The 20,214-nt window shown below is 30.1% G+C and overlaps 1 protein-coding gene across 33 annotated transcripts in view; it reads left to right on the forward strand.

The window, feature by feature from the left end:
• LOC118180639 (cell adhesion molecule Dscam1-like) overlaps positions 1 to 20,214 on the forward strand; it is a 243,855-nt gene that overhangs the window by 155,569 nt on the left and 68,072 nt on the right. Inside the window, exons 1-2 of one of the 33 annotated variants that reach the window (XM_035349727.2) lie at positions 1,008 to 1,126; positions 3,250 to 3,543. The exons of 29 other annotated variants lie outside the window; for them this stretch is intronic. In XM_035349727.2, coding sequence (XP_035205618.1) covers positions 1,042 to 1,126; positions 3,250 to 3,543 — 379 coding nt within the window. In that variant the 5' untranslated portion in view covers positions 1,008 to 1,041. Of the gene's footprint in view, positions 1 to 1,007; positions 1,127 to 3,249; positions 3,544 to 4,739; positions 4,863 to 9,000; positions 9,292 to 12,596; positions 12,807 to 14,325; positions 14,617 to 17,625; positions 17,779 to 20,214 lie in introns of those variants that run through there. 3 more of the 33 variants (XM_035349838.2, XM_035349814.2, XM_035349816.2) reach the window with 3 other exon arrangements.

The raw sequence follows: 20,214 nt of genomic DNA on the forward strand, positions 1-20,214 counted from the left end.
ATAAAATCTTAAATATATTTCAAATTTGATCAATTTCTAATCGTTTATTTATTTTGAAAAGCATGCCTAAATGATATTATTTAAAATAAATACATCCAATAATGGTTCATGTGAATATTTACACCGTTATCTTAATTTCCAAAAAATACTTTTAACACTATGCGTTACGTATATGCCTGAGGACCGTTTAAGTTGTTTTATTCCATTTATTTATGTATTCATTTCGTAGATAAATAAAATAATAATTTAAATTCAGAAGATCCACTTGTGTTACCGCATTGCTGTTTAGAAAACACTTTCAAGCTTGGCTTTTGCAAGCTAATATCGTACACTTTATCATTTAAAAAACGAAGTCTCTTTAAACATTCGTATTCGCTCTAATATGTGTAAAGTGCGTGATATGCGTTTTTTTTAAAATTTATATTGAATGTGTATTTTTACTGTTTTAAAAATATTTGCTGTTCTGACTGTTTGATTGTCTCCTTTTTGACAGTATTATAGTAAATTAAAACAGAGAGATGCTGTTCGAAATAACTATGAATGAAGTTCGAAGTAACTCTGAATTGATTTTTAAAAGCATAAATAAAGTTTTTACTTTTTAATACTGTGCGTACTTCGTTTCTTTGTTTTTTCTGTTTTTCAGAATGCAGAGCAACTAATATCATTTATTAGTTGGTTAGTATCAGTTGTTTCGCATGTCTGCAAAATGCTTTCAGTTAACACTATTACATTTTTGAATGAATATTTTTCTCTATAATTTATCTAAGTACAGTATCTAATGTAAGTTTACTTCTATTTCGTGTCACTGTGTGGCGCTAGTATCCTACGTATCGCCTTTCCTTTGCTTTCACATAAGCAATACAGCTCAGCTTCATTCGCCGTGATCTGTCATAACTAGGTAAGATTAAAACTAACTTAAAGTGTTGTTTAGTTAAGCATTTTTTAAAATTGGTTAAATTTCTGTTCCATTTTTAAAGGCATTGCATTTCAAGTTTGTTCTTTTTCAGGATTCATCTTGTTTTCCCAATAATTAGAATTCTCATGTGCAATAACGCTTTACTCATGACATGTTTGTTTCTCCTCGAAGCTCTGTTATTATTGTTCTCTGCCGTTATTTCCATCAATGGTAAGTTTAAAACTTTTGTTGATAGTATTTCAAGAAATAATTGTACTTTAATAATTTAATGCTGAATTTCTTACCTCGCAATGCAAAATGTAGAATTACATGTGCGAAACGTAAAATAGTTTTTTTAATTCCTGTTAATTTTAAGTTATATATCTAATTTCTATTTTATAATACAATAATAGTATTAAAATTTCAATGAAATGAATGTTAGTTCGAGCAAATGCATAGCAAGTGCGCCTCAAAATTTATTCAGAATAATAAGAACTATATAAAACGCTCGTTACAATGCATGAGTAAAACTCACTGCAGATTAGAGATAAAAAAATTCTGCGTGATTCGATGCATTTTAGAATTAAGTTAAAATTGGCAATTTAATTGTTAAGTTTTCCGGTATTATGTATGCATGCGTACAGGTAGATAGATAAAATAAAAATTTGAAAATATGTAAAAATATATGTTTATGTGTGCTTTTTGCTTTTATTTTAATTTTTATGTACACTAGGTATTGAATGGTATTGAGACATTTATCTAGTATCACATCATATGTAACTGAAAGAAACAGGAATTTAAAATGAAATTACTTGTTATGCTTTACATCTTTCTAAATTCTTACCGATTAATTTACTTGCTTTATTAATAATAGATAATAAGACTATTGGCGGCAAATGTTTGACATAAATATCTTCAGATGTTCTAAACTAGCAAGTGCTCTCACAAAATAAGAATATGCTAACAATGTAATAAACTAATGGTATTAAAAAAGCATTGGGGTTTTTAACTCAGTGGTCTAATCATTGTTAATTGTGAACTGAAAATGAAGAATTTTCTCATGAAGATTAAAATAAATTTTATGCGTAATATATTGGTCTAAAATTTATGGTTATTTATGTTAAATATATAATGTTAATTTTCTCTATTCATTTTAATTTGGGTAGGTACATCCCTTGAGAAAGGTTATTAATAAAATGCACGAATATATTTAATATGTTAACATTAATTTAAGAAATGCATTATTAAATTTGCTTTTTCTTGAAAGTAAAGGAATACGCATTTCATTTAGAAGTTTTCTAAACATCATATTTTCGTTGTACATATACAAGATGTACAACGAAAGGTTATGATGGGAATTTGTGGTAGTTTATATGATGGAGATTAATATTATTATATTTATTAATTAATGCATATTCTGGAAAGCATTACAATGCTTATAGGCGCTTTAATTAATATCATGGTATTGATCAAAATGATATTTACTTCTCTTCATTCTCAAACAAGAAAGTCTTTAGTTAATGCTTATAATTGCTACAGTGATTCTATACTGTAGATGAGTGGTATTCTAAATCTTTTTCCTGTAACTATGTTTGATTTTGTTCTGTAGATGAGTAGTATTCTAAATCTTTTTTTGTAACTATGTTTTTCAACCTGGTTCAAAACTAAGAAGTTCAAAGGGTAAAGGTCTGAGCTTCATGGTTACTTTATTCATGATCCATCATCCTGAAAAATAAATGTGCAATGTATTTTGCAGTATCGCTAAAAATGCGATGATGCTTTATCTTGGTGATTATCAGGTTGTCTCCAAATTGTATGTGTTATGAACACACGCATCTTTCTTCGTCATCTTATATTATGACATAAAGATCTCATTTATATATACACTTCAAGGATTAGTGACTTTTGAGCTCTTTTTGTGACTTAAACCTACGTATGAAATTTAGTCCATCGTGTGGAGTTAGTGACTTATGAGGCTTCATTTTGTCTGATGAAAAATAAAGGACTGTCGCCTTACATTTCATTGTAAACTATTTTTTGACACAAATTCCTTCCTAAATGTCATTTTAGCTTGTAGAGTGAAGACTATATTGCAAAAAAGAATCTTTAACCTACCTATTTCTGCATCATATGAATTTATAACGAACAGCCTTAAACAAATTGTTTACAAAAGGCATTTTAACATTGAATTTGTTGCACATCATCTCCTAGCGAAGTATTCGCCCTTAAGGTACATAGTTTATGTATTTTATTCAGCTTTTGTTTCAGTTCATGTTAAACAACTATTTGTTCTTGTCACATGTATTAAAATTGGTTCTAATAATTTGTATTTAATATTTTTTTTTCCTTTTTAGCCAGCATGTCTAAACCCGACATCAGGCCGTTTCGTTTCTCTGGCAACTTGGCTGCGGGCAAACGAACTGGCGTAATGTGCGTCGTGATTGACGGTGACCCACCATTTAGCTTCACCTGGTTGAAGGACGGACAAATTGTTCGAGAGCAAGAAGGATTGTCCACAGCAATTGTTGACGATTTCACATCTACTCTTTCCATTGCTAAACTGGACGCTCAGAGTAATGGAAATTATTCATGTAAAGTATCCAATGAAGCAGGCACTGATGAAAAATTCGATTCTCTTCTCGTCAACGGTGAGCTTATGTCTCAACGTCTTTAAAGATGACTTAATATTAATCAGAGACGAATTAAGTATGCCTGCCCCCACATAAATTTATTCCTGTTTTTCTCTATTCTTTCCTGTTCATGGTTTAGCTGCAACATTCCGTGGTAACACCAGCAATGAAAATTTTTTTGTAGTGCCTTCTTTCGTTAATGGCTTAAACACGTGCTTATTTTGCGTAATTAAAAGGCAAAGCCAGTGTTGCTGAAGAGGATTTTGAGGTGGTGGTGAGATTGAATCTCTAACTAAAACCTAACATACTCAATGTTAAAAGATATTTCGATATTCAGTCGATGCAGATTCTTATTATTTGAAACATATCTATCGGAATTATATTAAAAGTATTACGATTTAAAGCTATAACTCAAAGCACGAATCCTTAACTAAATTGTATGAACTTTGAGAGGAACATTGGAAAAAAAATTAATTTGCATTTTTATCACTGCCATTTCTGAATAGGCTTATAAATTGATGTTTTCATTTTTAAACTAATTTCTGTTTATACTTTTCATGATTTAGCGTTCCCTCCTCCAATTGCGTATTGAAAATGAAACAAAAGGATTTGTTACTATTTACCCGACATTTTTGGAAAAAGTGTCACAATTTAGAGTAGTAATCTTGAACCATCTTTAAAATACAGAGCTTTTCTTACAGTTTGACGACTGTTGTACACATGTTTTGTAAGAAGTATATGCAATGGGTTATTGTCTATTATTTGATATATTTATTTTTGGTGCAAGGAGCGAATTATAACATAACACTTTATTCTCATAGAGTAACATTTTCTTGGCTAGAAAGAAAATTAAAAAGTAATTTTGGATTTTATGTATCTATTAAATGTGTAATTTTTTTTGTGAGTTAAATCGGATTTTTAGCTTGGGTTGTAAAAATGAATTAAAACTTCAGATCATGGAATTTCATTTAAACAATCATTTTTGTGAATTACTTTATAACTTTGAGATTTGTCACTGTGTGGCGCTAGTATACTGTTGCTGAGCTGGTTCGTGGTATGAGGACGGTTTCATATTAGAATTTTAGACTGATTCTGCTGAGTGTGCTTGCATAGGTAAGTTTATATTTCATCTGTGCTATTTTCATCTTTTTTACGGTTTTTCATGTTCTTATGAAGTTACGAACATTAAATTTAATTGTTATATTGCTCGTTTATTTATTTATGTATTATTTTAGTGTTCCACGGACTGTTGAAATACCACAGCTAAGAAATATTAGACATGAAATGTTTGTTTCTCCTTCAAGCATTCTTAATTTCCTTTGTTGTTTGCTCATCGGGTAAGTATCATGTGCAGTTTATATAATTTTATGCAAAAATTTTATATGTGGATAATACAAATGAAGCTCAAATTTTCTGTTTTTAAATCGTGTATGAAAAATCTCGCCTCAGTTCAAATTTCAGATATGAGTGAAGGTCCTTGTATCCAATACTTACGCTGATATTTGTTGGGAAAACGACCTTACAGGAGTTTGCCACGATGAAATAGGATACAAACATAAAAGTCCTGAAACACAGCTATCGTGCTTTTACAGATAAAACAATTTTTAATGAGTGTAAATTTAAATTAAATCATATAACGAATATTATGATTTTAAAGCAACTAAATGTTCGTTTTGGTTGTGCATGTGATGTTATGCTACTACGGCTGTAACTGGAATTTTTGTGGATATTGTTATTTCTTTTGAGCTAATGCCTTATTGCGTTGAAGAATTAATAATGCAACAGTTATAGTTTAATGCATGAATAAGTTTAGAATTTAATAGTATTAAAATAATTCGCTGAAATATTTTATGATTATTTGAGATATTCATTCGTTAACGTAATTAATATGTTCATTTAAACTTGGAAGTTTTCCCTATACAGCATTATGACTGTTTTTGTTACATTATTATCAATTTATATTGGAACAGCAAAATCTTCTTAAGGTGAATCACCTAAAATTTCAGTTATTTTTTTCGAGGAGGTGTCCGGAAACGGTTGCTTGGCGTGACCTATAATTATTTAATTACGGATCATATTTTCCTGGGCGATCTATTGGGAGGAAGTTAACATCTGAGGTTTTATTTCTGACTTTTTAATAGAAACTGCATACTGCATCTGTTTTCAAAATCACGTTTGCAAAAGTTAAATATTTTGCATAAAATTCAAATTTGATATGTAACATAATATTCAGTTTTCTGTTTTCGTCAAACATTTATAAGTATCAAACGAGCTGCTATGCATTACTTATGTTTTCTAAAACTATTCGTATCCTAATAACCTCTTGCACTAGTAATTGCGTGTGTGCTGTAGAATTGTATATAAATTTATCTACTTTAATGTAATTTCAAGTAAAATACAGAAGAGAAACAAATTTCACTTTAATAGTTTTATATGTATGTATAAATTTGATATTGGAAGAATTATTTTTTAAATCGAAATATTTTCTCAGAAATACTTGTACAAATTTTGGTTAAGTGAGAGGACATATTTGCCAGTGTTTAGCAAAGATTTCTGAGAATATAATTCAATTGCATAATTATTAATTCAATAATAACGAGTTTCCTGAACGGTTCAGAATTTTATTTCATTTCTTTTATTAGGAAATTGTCATGAACACGAGATTTATGTATATAGATTTGGTTGTCTATCAATGGCATGTTTGACGCCGATCTTAATAAATATTGCCTCATGAAAAATACATTTTAGAAATGAAAGACTAATAAAAAATCTGTAACCATGGCTACCAAACAGATCTAAATTGAAAAAATGCGACTTTCACTTAATTGACCTCAGAATCTTCCACCTGCAGTGAAAATGGTAAAATTAGTTGCCTCGGCATATGTTGAAAAATAATTTCTTGTTTTTATGTATCTGTTTGTATCTATTTTATATGTCACGCTGTACAAATTCAAAACACAGGAGCTCTTAAAGTCCTTTACACATTGGGGGGGGGACTGCAAAAAAGACCTAACAGCAAGAAATTTACCAATTTTACTGAGTCTTTTTATCTCATGATTGTGGCAGTTATTTTATCCTCATATGAACTGCTGCTGTTATTTTTCATGAAATTTAGAAGATTTTCTTAACATTTCCGGAATGCCATATTAATATTTCGCCAAATGTCAAATAAATCCGCGTTTTTTCTGTTATTTTTTTAAACTCTTAACTATATTCATTATTAAATAATTTGTAGGCTACTTTCCATTAAAATTTATGTAAAAATTAAATACTGCAAAATAATTCTATTTTAATATGCGAACTAGAAGTTTCGCTGGACAAGTTTAAGTTTTATATTAACACAAGAAATATTATAGAAGTTATATAAAGTCGCCTTACCTTGCCTGTGAATTTCCAGTTTCGATGTCGAATGTTTCTTTTTTTAAAAACGGGTTATTTAATAAAGATATAAGGTATTTCTCCCGCCATCCTAGCGTACCTTCGGGGTGTAGTGGTTCTGCACGCTGTGCCGGTATTCCAGTGGCCCGTGGTTCGATTCCCGACGAAGGCGATTGCTCATTTTTCATCTTGCCTGCTTCCAAAAAAATACCTAATGTCTCTTCAAAGAAAACTTGTGTGTATACAATATAATGAATATTATCGCTATGAAATTAAATAGGAATCTCGATCTAAAATATTCCGTGCTTGATTAGTTTATAAATATAATTTCAATTTTAAAATATATAATTTAATTTTAATCTAGTTGCAAGTTAAATGAAAATTATATAATACATTTGTGATTATTATTATTATTATTATTTTTTTTTCTGATTTCCTCTCCTGAAATACTAACGTAAATCCTCGAACGTAAAATTTTTCACGAAATAGTTGATGTAAATAAGAAAAAGTTAAACAACTTTTTTATATCTCATCTACAGTCGAAAGACCTATTTGAAGTTCATGATCAAGACTTTTCAATGATGTTCTCTTTAAATTCTTGAGGATGAGCATGGAAGAGAAATTTTTTTCACACATGTATACTGTAGCAAATGTTTTAAGAATGTTTGCAACTTTTTCACTTATGAATGAAAACTCCATTTTTGCAGCTACCCAGAACTGAGATAACGGAACATCCTTTAAACTCAGTTTCAAGACACAATCGGTTTTTAAATTTAATAACTCATCCTTTTCTTTCACATAACGAAACGCCATGTTATTTAGTGAAGATGCAAATGGATTTCAAACCCAAATGACTTTCTTTGTCTTCGTTTATGCAAAGCAATGATGAAGCTTTTTCTAACGTATTCACAGGTGTAGATCTACTATTTTTAATAAGATTTTTTTCCAGGGTTAGAACTGCAGCAACTAAACGTTTTAAAGAAGCCATTTTTCACCACATCTTTCAAAAGTTTTTTTTTTTTTTTTTTTTAACGTCAATTTTTTTTTTCAGTTCAGATCAATATATTCTCAAGGTTCTCCTTGAGTTTCCGATTTGTTCAATCAGATGTTCAAATATGTCTCCAAGGGGGCCTTTTTTTATCTCAACTAACAATTAGCAATTTTCTTCCAACTTGGTTATATAGCCTCAAATAGTCAATTTACAAACTCTGGAGAGCCAGTATGGAACAGCAAAGATTGATACTGTTGTAGAGACATTAGGTTCTTTTGGAAGCAGGCAAGATGAAAAATTAACAACGCCTTCGCCGGGAATCGAGCCACGGACCTCTGGAATACCGGCCCAGCGTGCAGAACCACTACACCACGAAGACACGCTAGGAATGCGGGAGAAATGCCTTATACTGTGACCCCATTTCATCAAAATTTAAAAAATTCGCGATTAAAGTTACCTATGGTTAATCATATTTATCATTTTTATAATATCTTAAATGCGGACTTAATTTTAGAATAATAATTTAGTAAACTGTTTGACATGAGAGCTTATAAGAAGCAGTTGTAGTAATGAACATCAGGATTTTCAGACCGAATTTTTAGTTGCCAAACCTCTGACCTTTACTGTCATTGCAGCCGCGCCATCACTACAGAAAGTTGTGTAATTTTCCATGAAACTTTCTTTGCATCAAAGTATTCATTGATCATTTTCAACCTAGTCCTCCTGTACAATTGCCCCATAACGAGTACTGTGCAATTAAATTTTCGCGGCACACGACTTTGCTGTGGCACGTCGGTTAGGAAGCATTGGCTTAAAGGAAACGAAGGAAATATCTGAGAGAGATCCATACTTATCACTAAAGGAAGATTTAGATATGAGCTGATTTTTAACATCTTTAATACACTTCGAAAGGATTAACATGTAGTTTTAATTACTCAGCAAAATTATTAAGCTCAGATACAAAGATTTAGTAATGATATTAAAAATCGTGAATGTACTATAAGTCGAATATTTTTTTCGACTTCTATGGCATAACTAACAGTATAATGAAATTTATTGCCTGAGATTTATATTTCGTGTACTTTTAAAGCTGTTTCTTTTTTCAGGTATGAAAAAACCGGAAATCGGACCGATTCATTTCTCTGGCGACCTCCGCCATGGTAAAAGGACGTTCATCGTATGTGGTGTCATTGACGGTGAACCTCCTTTCGAATTTGTGTGGTTAAAAGACCAAAAGGAGATTCAAGAAAGCGAAATTTACTCCTTTGGAACCACAGGAGGCATCACATCTACTCTAACCATATCTAACCTAAATGCCTTGAGCAACGGAAACTACACTTGCAGGGTAACCAACGCTTTTGGTAAAGATGAGAAGCATGATGTACTTCTCATGAAAGGCAAAGAATTTTCCATACATTTTATATTTATTTTGTCAGTTTTGCCATTTTTAAAATTTAGTATGAATATAAATGAAAATGATTAATTTTTTAAAAATTTTAGAATGCTCTTTAATATGTTATTGAATTCAAGTGCTATTGTATCACGCTATTGAATTGAAATGTTATTATACCATATTATTAAGTGTATATTTCATGTTGGATCATGCTGTTGAAAAGTTAATTTCAAATGGTGTGAAAAAAAATTTCTTTGCTGCAAAGCAAGAGCTGATATTATGAGTTATTTATAATTCTTCTGTGTTCCTTCTCATGATTATAAATATTTGTGAAACTGCCTTAAATTTGATTTGATGTTGCTAAGAAAGGAAAAATGTTTTATTTAATTTTTGTCATTTCGTCTGTAGGGCAATAACATGCTAATGTCTGCTGGAAATATTTGATCATGTTTGCGACTGTAAATTTGCAAGTTGCCAGATCATGTTTGCGACTGTAAATTTGCAAGGCCAGTGAACTTATCTGTTTTCGTGAATTCCAGACTGCTGTTCTCTGCCTTTGTTCGTTTTATTTGCGCATGTAACTTTTAATGTTTTAGTGTTTTAGTTAACATTCTTCTGTAAGCCCCGTGTACATGTGTGGCACATGGGAAGACTGTATGTTTTCAAAAAAAAAAAAAAAAAGTTTTTTAAGCTTAATATTTATTTTGTTGGTGAATTCTTCAAAATAAACTGCAGTTATATTGGGAAGTAACGAAAGTAATTTGCAGTGTCTGTTTCTGTCCTTATATTTTCTAGTATCTCTCATTTTAATCGCACATTCTGTTTTTGTACTACTTGCCTTTTTTATGTTAGCGTTATTTGCGTTATAAATACACTACGAGAGATTGTTTATGGCTATAAAAATTTTCAACGAAAACGTTTCTTTACAGAGCTTACAGCATTTCGGGATGATCGCTATTCTCTCCATGAAGTACTGTAATTAAAGTAAAGCTCTTCTATCGCATTTTTTATTGTTTCTCCATTACCTTAATTTTCATACGTATAAAAAATGCGATCTTTTCGAAATGCTGGATTTCCTGCCACTACTCTAAGCAGCGTCATAAAGTTTTGAGACTAATGCTGATACTGACCACAGTAATTTAGTTGTAAATTTTTATTTTTCTTAACTGGTACGGAAGTTTTGTGAACTCATGGGGGAGTGAATTTGATTTTTATTCGAAGTTCCTAAATTCGAAGATGTCGAAAGGTTTTTCTATTACTGATTTTTCACCTATATTGTTTAACACATTTTATGACTGTTAGTATATACTATTTTTATAATTACCTTTATTTCTATTAACTGTAAATTCATTTACACATCTCTGTCATTCTCTGGTCGGAATCAAATTTTTTCCTCCATTTGGCGTATAGAAGTGCAATTTTTCGCTTACTCATAAATTGAAAATTCTGTATTATTCTTTTAATTTATGTGGTTTTAATCATTTGTAACACATTTTTGCATCAAATTCGAATTAAAATTCATAAAAGCAATATTATTAGTGATCTTTTTGCGCAGTAATGTAAGCTTTTCATGAATATTATTGCAAATAGCCCTCAGTGCATTTCAACTGAACTTCTCTTCAACAAAGTAAGAACGAATTATGTTAATATATATGCGATTTAATACAAGTAATTTTTAGTGGGCTCTGGTATTCAATCTTCCTTTTTCCTCATAGCCTTTGTAAAGGAAAGCAACAAGCGCATCTCATTCAATGTATTTGTTGTACTCAAGTGACTGAATATGTTACTTTTCTTAGGCCAATAGAGCGTTAGCCCAGAAGGGATATCAGTCTCGAAATGGCATTTTGCGTTGAATCACTTAAATGCGATGTATCACTTTTCAAATTGTTGCCAACAAATATTATAGCCTTGTATTATATTTAAAGAAACTAAATAATGAAGAGTCTTCATGAATATGTGTATGTTTCTTGCGTTGTAAAAAAACAACGGTACCTGGAGTCATCAAATTTTGAATAACATAGACCTCCACCCGAACATGGGCATCTGGAAGCCCGAATTTGTAATTTCGAATTTATTTTATTGTCTATTTTATACTTTGTAAAACATTAACGAATTTTTGATTAAAAAATTTCACGATTTCAAAGCGAGCAATAGCGACACTGTAAGGAATAAAACGCTTTTATCTCCAGTTCTGAAATTGTGTATTGTATATTCTTAAGATATGCTGTTTTTAAATATTTTTAGCCCAAAGTGGCGCTAGTCCAAATGCTGTCGAAACGTGTATGTGTCTGTAAATGGAAAAAAAAAAGGCGCCCGTTTGGGCATAATATAAAATCTGAAAGCTTTCAGATTTATATTTTTCTGAAACCTTTCAAATTTTATTTTTTGTTTTTCTTTTTACTTCCTTCTACCTATAGGAAAAATTTCTTAAAATCGAAAGTTGTTAAATGGCAAGGCTGTCGGAAACGTTTGGTTCGTAAATTAAAATTTTATAAAAAGGAGAATCCATTGTGTTCCAGAAGGTCTTTTTTGAGCAGTTACAATACTACTAATTTTACGCACTAATTTTATCCCAGTTAATGGTTCATAAATAGCTTTTAACGAGAAAGACTTTTCCAAATAAATTTTCTCTTTTCTTCTGTTTAAATTGTTGAAGTGAAACTGATATAATACAGTTTGATTTTTGCATATTTAACGTATTTATCGAAAATTGTCTAATGTTCTGCTGTGATTTTCTACGTTTATTTTTCACATCACTGATATATCTTGTTAGTTTACTTACAATGAACGTTCAGCTAATATATTCTGCGTAAAATATTTTAATTAATGAATGAATTTCGAAATTTTACTTATATTTTGGTATTTAAGAATCGGATCTGTAATTCAAAATCCACTTGTAATTTTAGTAACGTGCTTATAGCATTGGTGATAAAGGTGCATAATTTTTAATAAAGCAATTACATTATTTTTATAGATTTAACTCGTCTCGTTTGAACGCGTCCCGTACTGTTTAGTTTTTACGATAGAGTATTTCTCATACTAAGGCCATACATGTTTATTTTTTAATATTCTTATAAAAATATGTCATTTTGTTTTACTATTTTATTGTCATAAATTTTTCCAAATCATTTTTCCTGTACATTTTCTAACTGTATCTTGTGACACCATGTGGCGCTAGCATACCGTCTTCGAATGCTAAAGAATCATCTGGCATGCCGATTTATATATTTTAGTGTTTGCGTTGAAGTAAATTGCTTTACGTGAACCGTACTTCCAAATTAAAAATATTGTCGAGCGGAAGTTTTGTTCTATCATATAAGTAAACTCTGTAGGAATGAAAGCCAAAATTATTTATTCTAATTGAGCAGCTAATATTTCAGTGCGCTGATTGCTTCGCAGTGCATGATCCAAAGGAAACGGAAGCCATCGGCCATGTATCATTTGTGAAACCATCGGTCATGTATCATTTGTCTTTCCTGCAATACTCCGTTCTTTGTGCAAGTTTCCTGCTTGTATCAGGTAAGCAATATTTATTTCATCGTCCTCTTTTTTTTTTTTTTTTTTTCAGTATTTCGTGAACGTGAACATATATTCTTTTAGACAGCTAAATGATCCTTTAAATTCTGACGCTTAATTTTTTTCCATTATCTTACCTATTCCTTCAAAAATATTTAGTAACTTTTTAGAGGTGTTTTAGAATGCATATTCGGTCACCTAAAATGTTTAGTGTGGAATAGAATGATTCGAACTTTTATTGGATATCTTTTTAAATGTAAAAAATCACTAACATTTTTAATTCTTTCTTTAAATGATTCATTTCGTGCATTGATCGTTGATTGTTCGATCGAGTTTTAAAATTAGTTTTTAAAAGTTTTAAAATTAAATACAATTAAACTTTTATGGCATTGTGTATTACTCCTATTGCTGGACTTGTACCATTATGTAAATCTGAATAATGAATGTAGAGCATAATCCTTTATTGTGCTCTTTATTCAAAAACAGATAAATTGAAAGTTTCTTTTTAAACAGCTAAAAAATTAAACGAAACAAAAGTTATGTAGGTAACTTTTATATCTTGTTTTATTTTTAATTTGACATTGTTGATAGATCCATTACTTTAATGTTCAACTGTTAATTTAATTATTCATTGTTAAATACGACTATTGGAAGTAAAATATTTCGAATAAATTACATATTCTAAAAATGTCGAAATATCCTAATTTCTACACCTTTTTGTGTTTAATATTTTTATTTATTTATTTTATTGTATTTTTTCAATCTCAAGAATACAAAGAGAAAGAACAAAGACTTAAACTTTTAATCTTCGAAGAAATATCTAAATACTGAGGTAATGAAAGGAAGTTTTAGACATAATATCATGTTTAAAATACTCGAATATTTAAATATTCGTTTTGCAAAAATACTGAATTTTTCATATTCAAATGTAAGACTAAATTTAATCTATGGTACAGTAACAAACATATTAATATAGTTTAACTGTATTTCATAGCATAGGCTAATTATGATAAATATAATCAATGTAACCAAATAATAATTCTGATACGTATAACACTTACGGCATTATAACCCAGTGCTCTGTTTGAATATCTCTGCGTAAACAATTCATAGTTTTTTCACTGAAGTTATTCTAAATCTAAAGTGTAATATCTTTAATTAAGGCCCACCAGCGGCCGAGCGGTAAAGTCGCTGAACACTGGTAGTTCGGTCCGAGGTTCGAATCCCGCGAACGGGCTGGCTGCATGGGCGTTTTCGTGGTTTTCCCCATGTGTAACGTGTATACGAGCCAGTTTCCCTTAGAAAGTCCTCCACGAAGGCATCCCTCCTCTTAGGCAGATAGCCCTCGAGGCTTTGCCATAATCACACACACACAATATCTTTAATTATTATTTTAGACTTTTATTACAAGCTATGATAATTTTTTAACAATGGTGTGCTATTTTAATAAAAACAATTTACTATTTTCATGTTGCATTTCATCTGTAATGATGTTTTTTATGCATGATATATTTTTCTTTAGGAATAAACGTACCTGTTGTTAGCCCCATTCACTTTCCGAAAGATGTGGACATCAAGCAACGTGTTATAGTAAGTTGCAGTGTTGTGAGTGGAGACCCACCATTTGCAATCAAATGGTTTAAAGATGGCTTAAAATTGCAAGACAATGAATGGGTGACAATCAAAATCGTAGACGAGTTCACATCAAATATAAGAATTTTTAAATTGATGCCAGAAAGTGTCGGGAATTATTCTTGCCGGGCGTCGAATTCAGTTGGAATGGATGAAAAATATGACTTTTTGACCATCAGGGGTATGATAACTTCGCTTATATCTAATAATGTTGCCTTTACTGCTATGTTCATGCATCACTATATTTTATGAGTAACAGAGTTCTTGTAATGCGGTAAATGTTTTTAGATATATAAATATCTCGTTACTTTAATTGTGAAATACATAGCACTGCTTTAAGGTAAAGGTTTACTCTGAATAGTGTTAATATGAAGAGAAGATTGATTTTAAAGTCATTTTAAATGTATGTTGTTCTCACAATGCTGATGTTGCGTATGCTGTATGTGATCTGAATGTGTAAAGTTATTAATTTAATGCACGTTCTGTCGAAAGGATTGTACAGTGCGAACTGAAGAATTATTCAGTTAACGATTTAACTAAACCGGAATGTATACACATACACTGCAATACTAAGTATGTATTTACAAGAATTAGCTTACAGTAGATTTTATTTTGTAAAGGCCATAAAGAAAAGTGTCTAATGCTATTGGCAGTGTGAAAAGAAGTTTTCCTAGGAGCAGTGAAAAAATATTTTATTGACTTTTTAGAAGGGAAAGTTTTTAAAATTTACTTGTGAAAAGAAATCTGATATAAATGTTTATTTTTAATCGGAGTGCTCTTTCATCAGTCTTCGAATTATGTAAAGAAATTTCGAATGAGACTTGAACACGTATCCTCTTGATTTATTAATAAATATTGCATGAATTGAAATTTGTCGAAAAGATTTCTCCTTTTCAGACATTTTATGTATTTATATTTGATAGGATGTACCTTTCCCTGATATCTGATTCATTTTTTATGTTATTCGCGTGAAAGTGAATGTATACATTATGATATTTTCAGTCTATTTATACGAAGGTAATACAAATGTGACATATCGGAAATTCACGTTATTAAGTAACATAAATAAGTAAATGTGTGATTTATTTATACTTATCTGTTTATCTTCCTTAAATCAAAATTTATTATATATGAGTAATTTTTCCTCAAAAATTCTTTGTGAATGATTTTTTGAGGAGAAGTGATTGGTATTGACATGACTCAGTAGGAAATCTACGAATAATCTGTTAACGACAAGCTCGTTCATCTGCCAGTAGTCGAACTGGAAATAACTACCAGAGAGTGGCTGCTTGTTTCAGCTAGCGTTCTGTGAAAATTTATTATGTGTAATTCTCGATTACAAAAAATGTTAAATTAAATAAGTATTTTTTTAATTTAAAAGTACCTAAATACAGCTTGCATTTATTTAGCCATATAATGTTATGATTAAACTGTAATAGGCGATAAAAGTTTCGTCCCAGTCATAAAAGTTGCAGATTTTTTGTCAGTCATTTAGATAGAAAGAATGATCTCAAATGTATGTATTTTTATGTGAATTAAATACGCATTTTTCCGTTGCTTTTTAGTAGATCAAAAAAGTTTTCGTATATTTATTATTATATGTTTTTACTTTTTTGTGTGTAATCCTGCATATATACAAGCAGCAATTTAATCCAGAAAGCATTCTTATAAATGCAGATATTAACCTCATAAATTTTAAAACTTACATTCCAAGAAACTTCTTCAAAATTAACTGACACATTACATTAGCATTTTTTTCCTGTGTTTAATTGCAATTCTAAATGTGTTGCTGTTTACATTATAAATTACTTGTTCATTATATTCTTTAATGATTTTGTGTGCCGAAATAAATGCACTATTATTATAATGAAACTGGAATGTTTTGACTTGGCTTAGTTAAATATATACAATGCTTTAGCACCGATTAGACATAATTTTAGGTAATTCTTTATTATTCCATTTATTATCAGTTATAACTCATTTTCAATAAGTAGGCTCATTTTTAAGATCGACGCAAATATTTTACTAAATTCCTCTAAATATATTGAACTCTGTCTTTCAAACACCATATTGATTTTCATAGATGGTATTTTACTTTTGATTGTAAAGATTTTAATGTAACGATAAATGGCGAAGATTTTTTTTAAAGAACTGTTTTCACGAATAGGAATTTAGTGTTCGCTTATATGCAGCTAAGGTTTGCAAAAGTATTTTTTGAGTATTCAGTTAATATATATTTTTTATCTGTATATAAAACGACGAAATAAATCCTCTTTACTAAACATGCCATTATATTTAGGAAATACATGAAAAGTTTTCTTTTTTTATTGTTATTAAATTTTTATTTAGTGGTTTATATAAATTTTTGGAAATCGAGCAGAGTGATTAATTATTTCTCTTAAAATATTTATTTATGATTAGAAGGGTGTATTTTATTACTTTCGCTCAAATGTAATGAACTGTTTGCTGTAAATATTTCTAAAAAAGATGTGCATAATTTGCGAACTGAGTTTATGTCGTAAGGCCGTTTGTAAACAATTGCAGAACCCTTCAAAACCAGAATTTTTACGATAGTTCACTATTTCAAACAAAAATATGTTGATTTCGAAATTTTCACCTGCGATTTATTTATTAAAACGCAGATTTTTTCTGCTGCTTTTTTTTCGGGGGGGGGGGATAAATATTCATTTTATTTCCTTCATAAAATCGCGTCTGTTGCAGTGTTGCTCCAATAAAAAAGAAGACATTTCATTTAAAATAAACTTTTAGAAAATAATGATCAGTAATATTTAGCCACTGCAACTGCAAAAAAAGAAACATTTATTTCCTCGCTTGTATCTTAATTATATTATTACAATTTTCCAAGAAGGAACTTGGGCACTCTTTTTCCAGATTTTAATTCAAAACTAGTTTCTATTTAGTATAAATACTTCCTAATGCCTTACATTAAAATTTATCTCCAATTAGCGCTAAGTGGTACGTATTTCAGACTATTTGAAGAAATATTAACTGTTTCTAACTGTATCTTATGACACCATGTGGCGCTAGCATACCGTCTTCGAATGCTAAATTATCATCTGACAGAATAAATTTCAGTGCCAGTTTGAACTATTCTGTGTTGACATTAAGTGCATATTATTGAACATATATAAAGCATATCATACCATATAAATGAACTCTGTATAAAAGTGCAAGTAAAAAATATTTGTTTTAACTGAGCAGCTAATTTTTGATGGTGCTGTTTGATTGAGAGTGATAACGGGAAAACGGAAGCCGTCAGCCATGTATCAGTCGTTTTTCCTGCAATACTTCTTCCTTTGTGTGAATTTCATGATTGTATCAGGTATGTACTGCATAAATATTTTCTTATAAATGTTTTTTAATTGCCTTCTTCAAAACATTTAGTTTTTCATGTATTATATACATATTATTTTATGTTCCTGAAAGTTTTGTTGGAATATCTTATCCTAGCTGATACAGCTGATTTAACTGTGTATATAAAATTTTACTATTAAATAGCATATTGATATAAAATTTTGAATTTTTTTAGTTATTTTAGAACTGTAATATTCTGCGCAGATTGTCATATTTTCCGTACTATAAAAAGCACATTTCTACGAAGAAAAATTCATTAAAAAAATTAGTGTGCATAATGGTCCAACGGATGCCTATTTTCAAGCTGTCTCATAAATTAATAATGGTGAATCTCATAGCAAAAGACTGTGATAGTTTTTGTTCATACTAAATGAAATACTGATTCATAATTTTTTTATTATTTTTTAAAGCTTTATCTGTTACATAATGATATCTGCTAATAGTTCTGCTGCATTACTATAAATATGAATATTTTTTGTCTATTGCATTGTTTCCTGGGGTTCTAATTTTCGTTTTTACTGTTTTAAATATGACAATCAAATTAAACTTTTACTTTAATAATTTATTGATTTTTGTTCTTACTTCATAACTTTACAAGAGCAATCCAACTACACTGTAATAAATGTAACATTCTGAACGGAAGTTAGAATTTACTTTTTTTGATAATTATGTACATCGTTCGCATGAAATTTTACATCTTTCGTCTTAACATAATTATTACTTATATGGAATTCTCTTATGAGTAAATTATGATTAAAATTCATTATTATTAAATAATTCATTATTAATTTAGCATTTCATATGCAGCCTTATAGCTGCATATGAAGTGCTGTTGGAATATACTAGTTGAAGTTATTTCTTTTTTCATCATTATGAAATCAGCTGAAAATTCTGCTTTATTACAGTAAGGGGGAAAAAATTTCATTCAAATTCTTAACATTTCCAGAAAGAACATTAACATTTAACATTCTTAACATTTAATTATTCTAATTATATTACATCAGAATATTATTACTATTACATCAAAATATAAAAATTATTTTAAGGCTAATTTATAGACGTCATGATTATTATTTTAAGTTTAAAATTTAACTTGAAATCAGTTTTGCTATATATAATATTTTACCTCAGTAGGAAGGATAGTAATTACCTTCATTCATTCAATAATCATGACGTTTATAAATTAATTACCTTCATTCCCTAATTTTTTTGAAGTCAATGTTGTTTTGTCTCGTGTATGTGAAATGATACAACCGAAATCTAATTTACAGCGGTTATTTTTTTAAAACAAACTCATACATTAATTTAAATTATTAATCGGCCCTATTCAAGTAATTTTCTTCCCTTTAATAATAACTGCTGTTTTATATAAAACAAATCAAGAGCTTAATTTATGAAATGAGATATACCAGACCTTATAAAATGTAGTTAAAGTCGATTAAAAAATAATACAAAAACACAATTCTTCATTTTTTAACGCATGAGGCGTAGAGTGACCAAAATTTAAACCATGTTAATATGAAAACGAATTTCTAATGAGAAAAAACCGAGGGTTTATACAATATGAGGAAAGTTTATATACATATGAATTGAACAATGACCTTAAAAAGTAATTTTTCTGACTTTCGGTCAACAAATATAATTACTTAAAATGAAGAAAACAAAATGGATTGGTAGAAAATGAATTACATGCAAAGCGTAAATACGTAAGATCGAATGTATTATGTATGCGTAATATAAATCAAAATCTTAATTGCTTAATACGCATTATGACACGCGTCTTGTTTGTAAGTGTATTTTGTAAAAAGTATTCTTTTAAAATATATTCAGCACATTTAGCTCGTTTGTATGTACCCATTAGTCGCTTAGACTGTATTTTCCTGTTCTACTGAACCCTTAATTCTGAACTGAAGTTATTTAATTCTGAACTGAAGTGAACTGAAGTTCACGCAGAATTAGGTTCATTTTTATGTGTGTGTGTGATTATGGCCAAGCCTCGAGGGCTATCAGCCTAAGAAGAGGAATGCCTTCGTGGAGGGCTTTCTAAGGCAAACTGGCTCGTATACACGTTACACATGGAGAAAACGCCTATGCAGCCAGCCCGTTCGCCGGATTCGGACCTCGGACCCAACTCCCAGTGTTCAGCGACTTTACCGCTCGGCCGCTGGTGGGCCAGGTTCATTTTTAAATTTACAAATTATAGGTAGCTAAAGCGCGATATATTCAGACGATATTTTTCATAATAAATGTGTGTGTGTGTGTGATTATGACAAAGCCTCGAGGGCTATCTGCCTAAGGGGAGGGAGGGATTTCTAAGGCAAACTGGCTCGTATACACGTTACACATGGAGAAAACCACGAAAACACCCATACAGCCAGCCCGTTCGCGGGATTCGAACCTCGGA

This window comes from Stegodyphus dumicola, chromosome 8 (genome assembly GCF_044657685.1).
Source record: "Stegodyphus dumicola isolate Sdum_Otavi_A_Nest chromosome 8, ASM4465768v1".
Lineage (NCBI taxonomy): Eukaryota > Metazoa > Arthropoda > Arachnida > Araneae > Eresidae > Stegodyphus > Stegodyphus dumicola.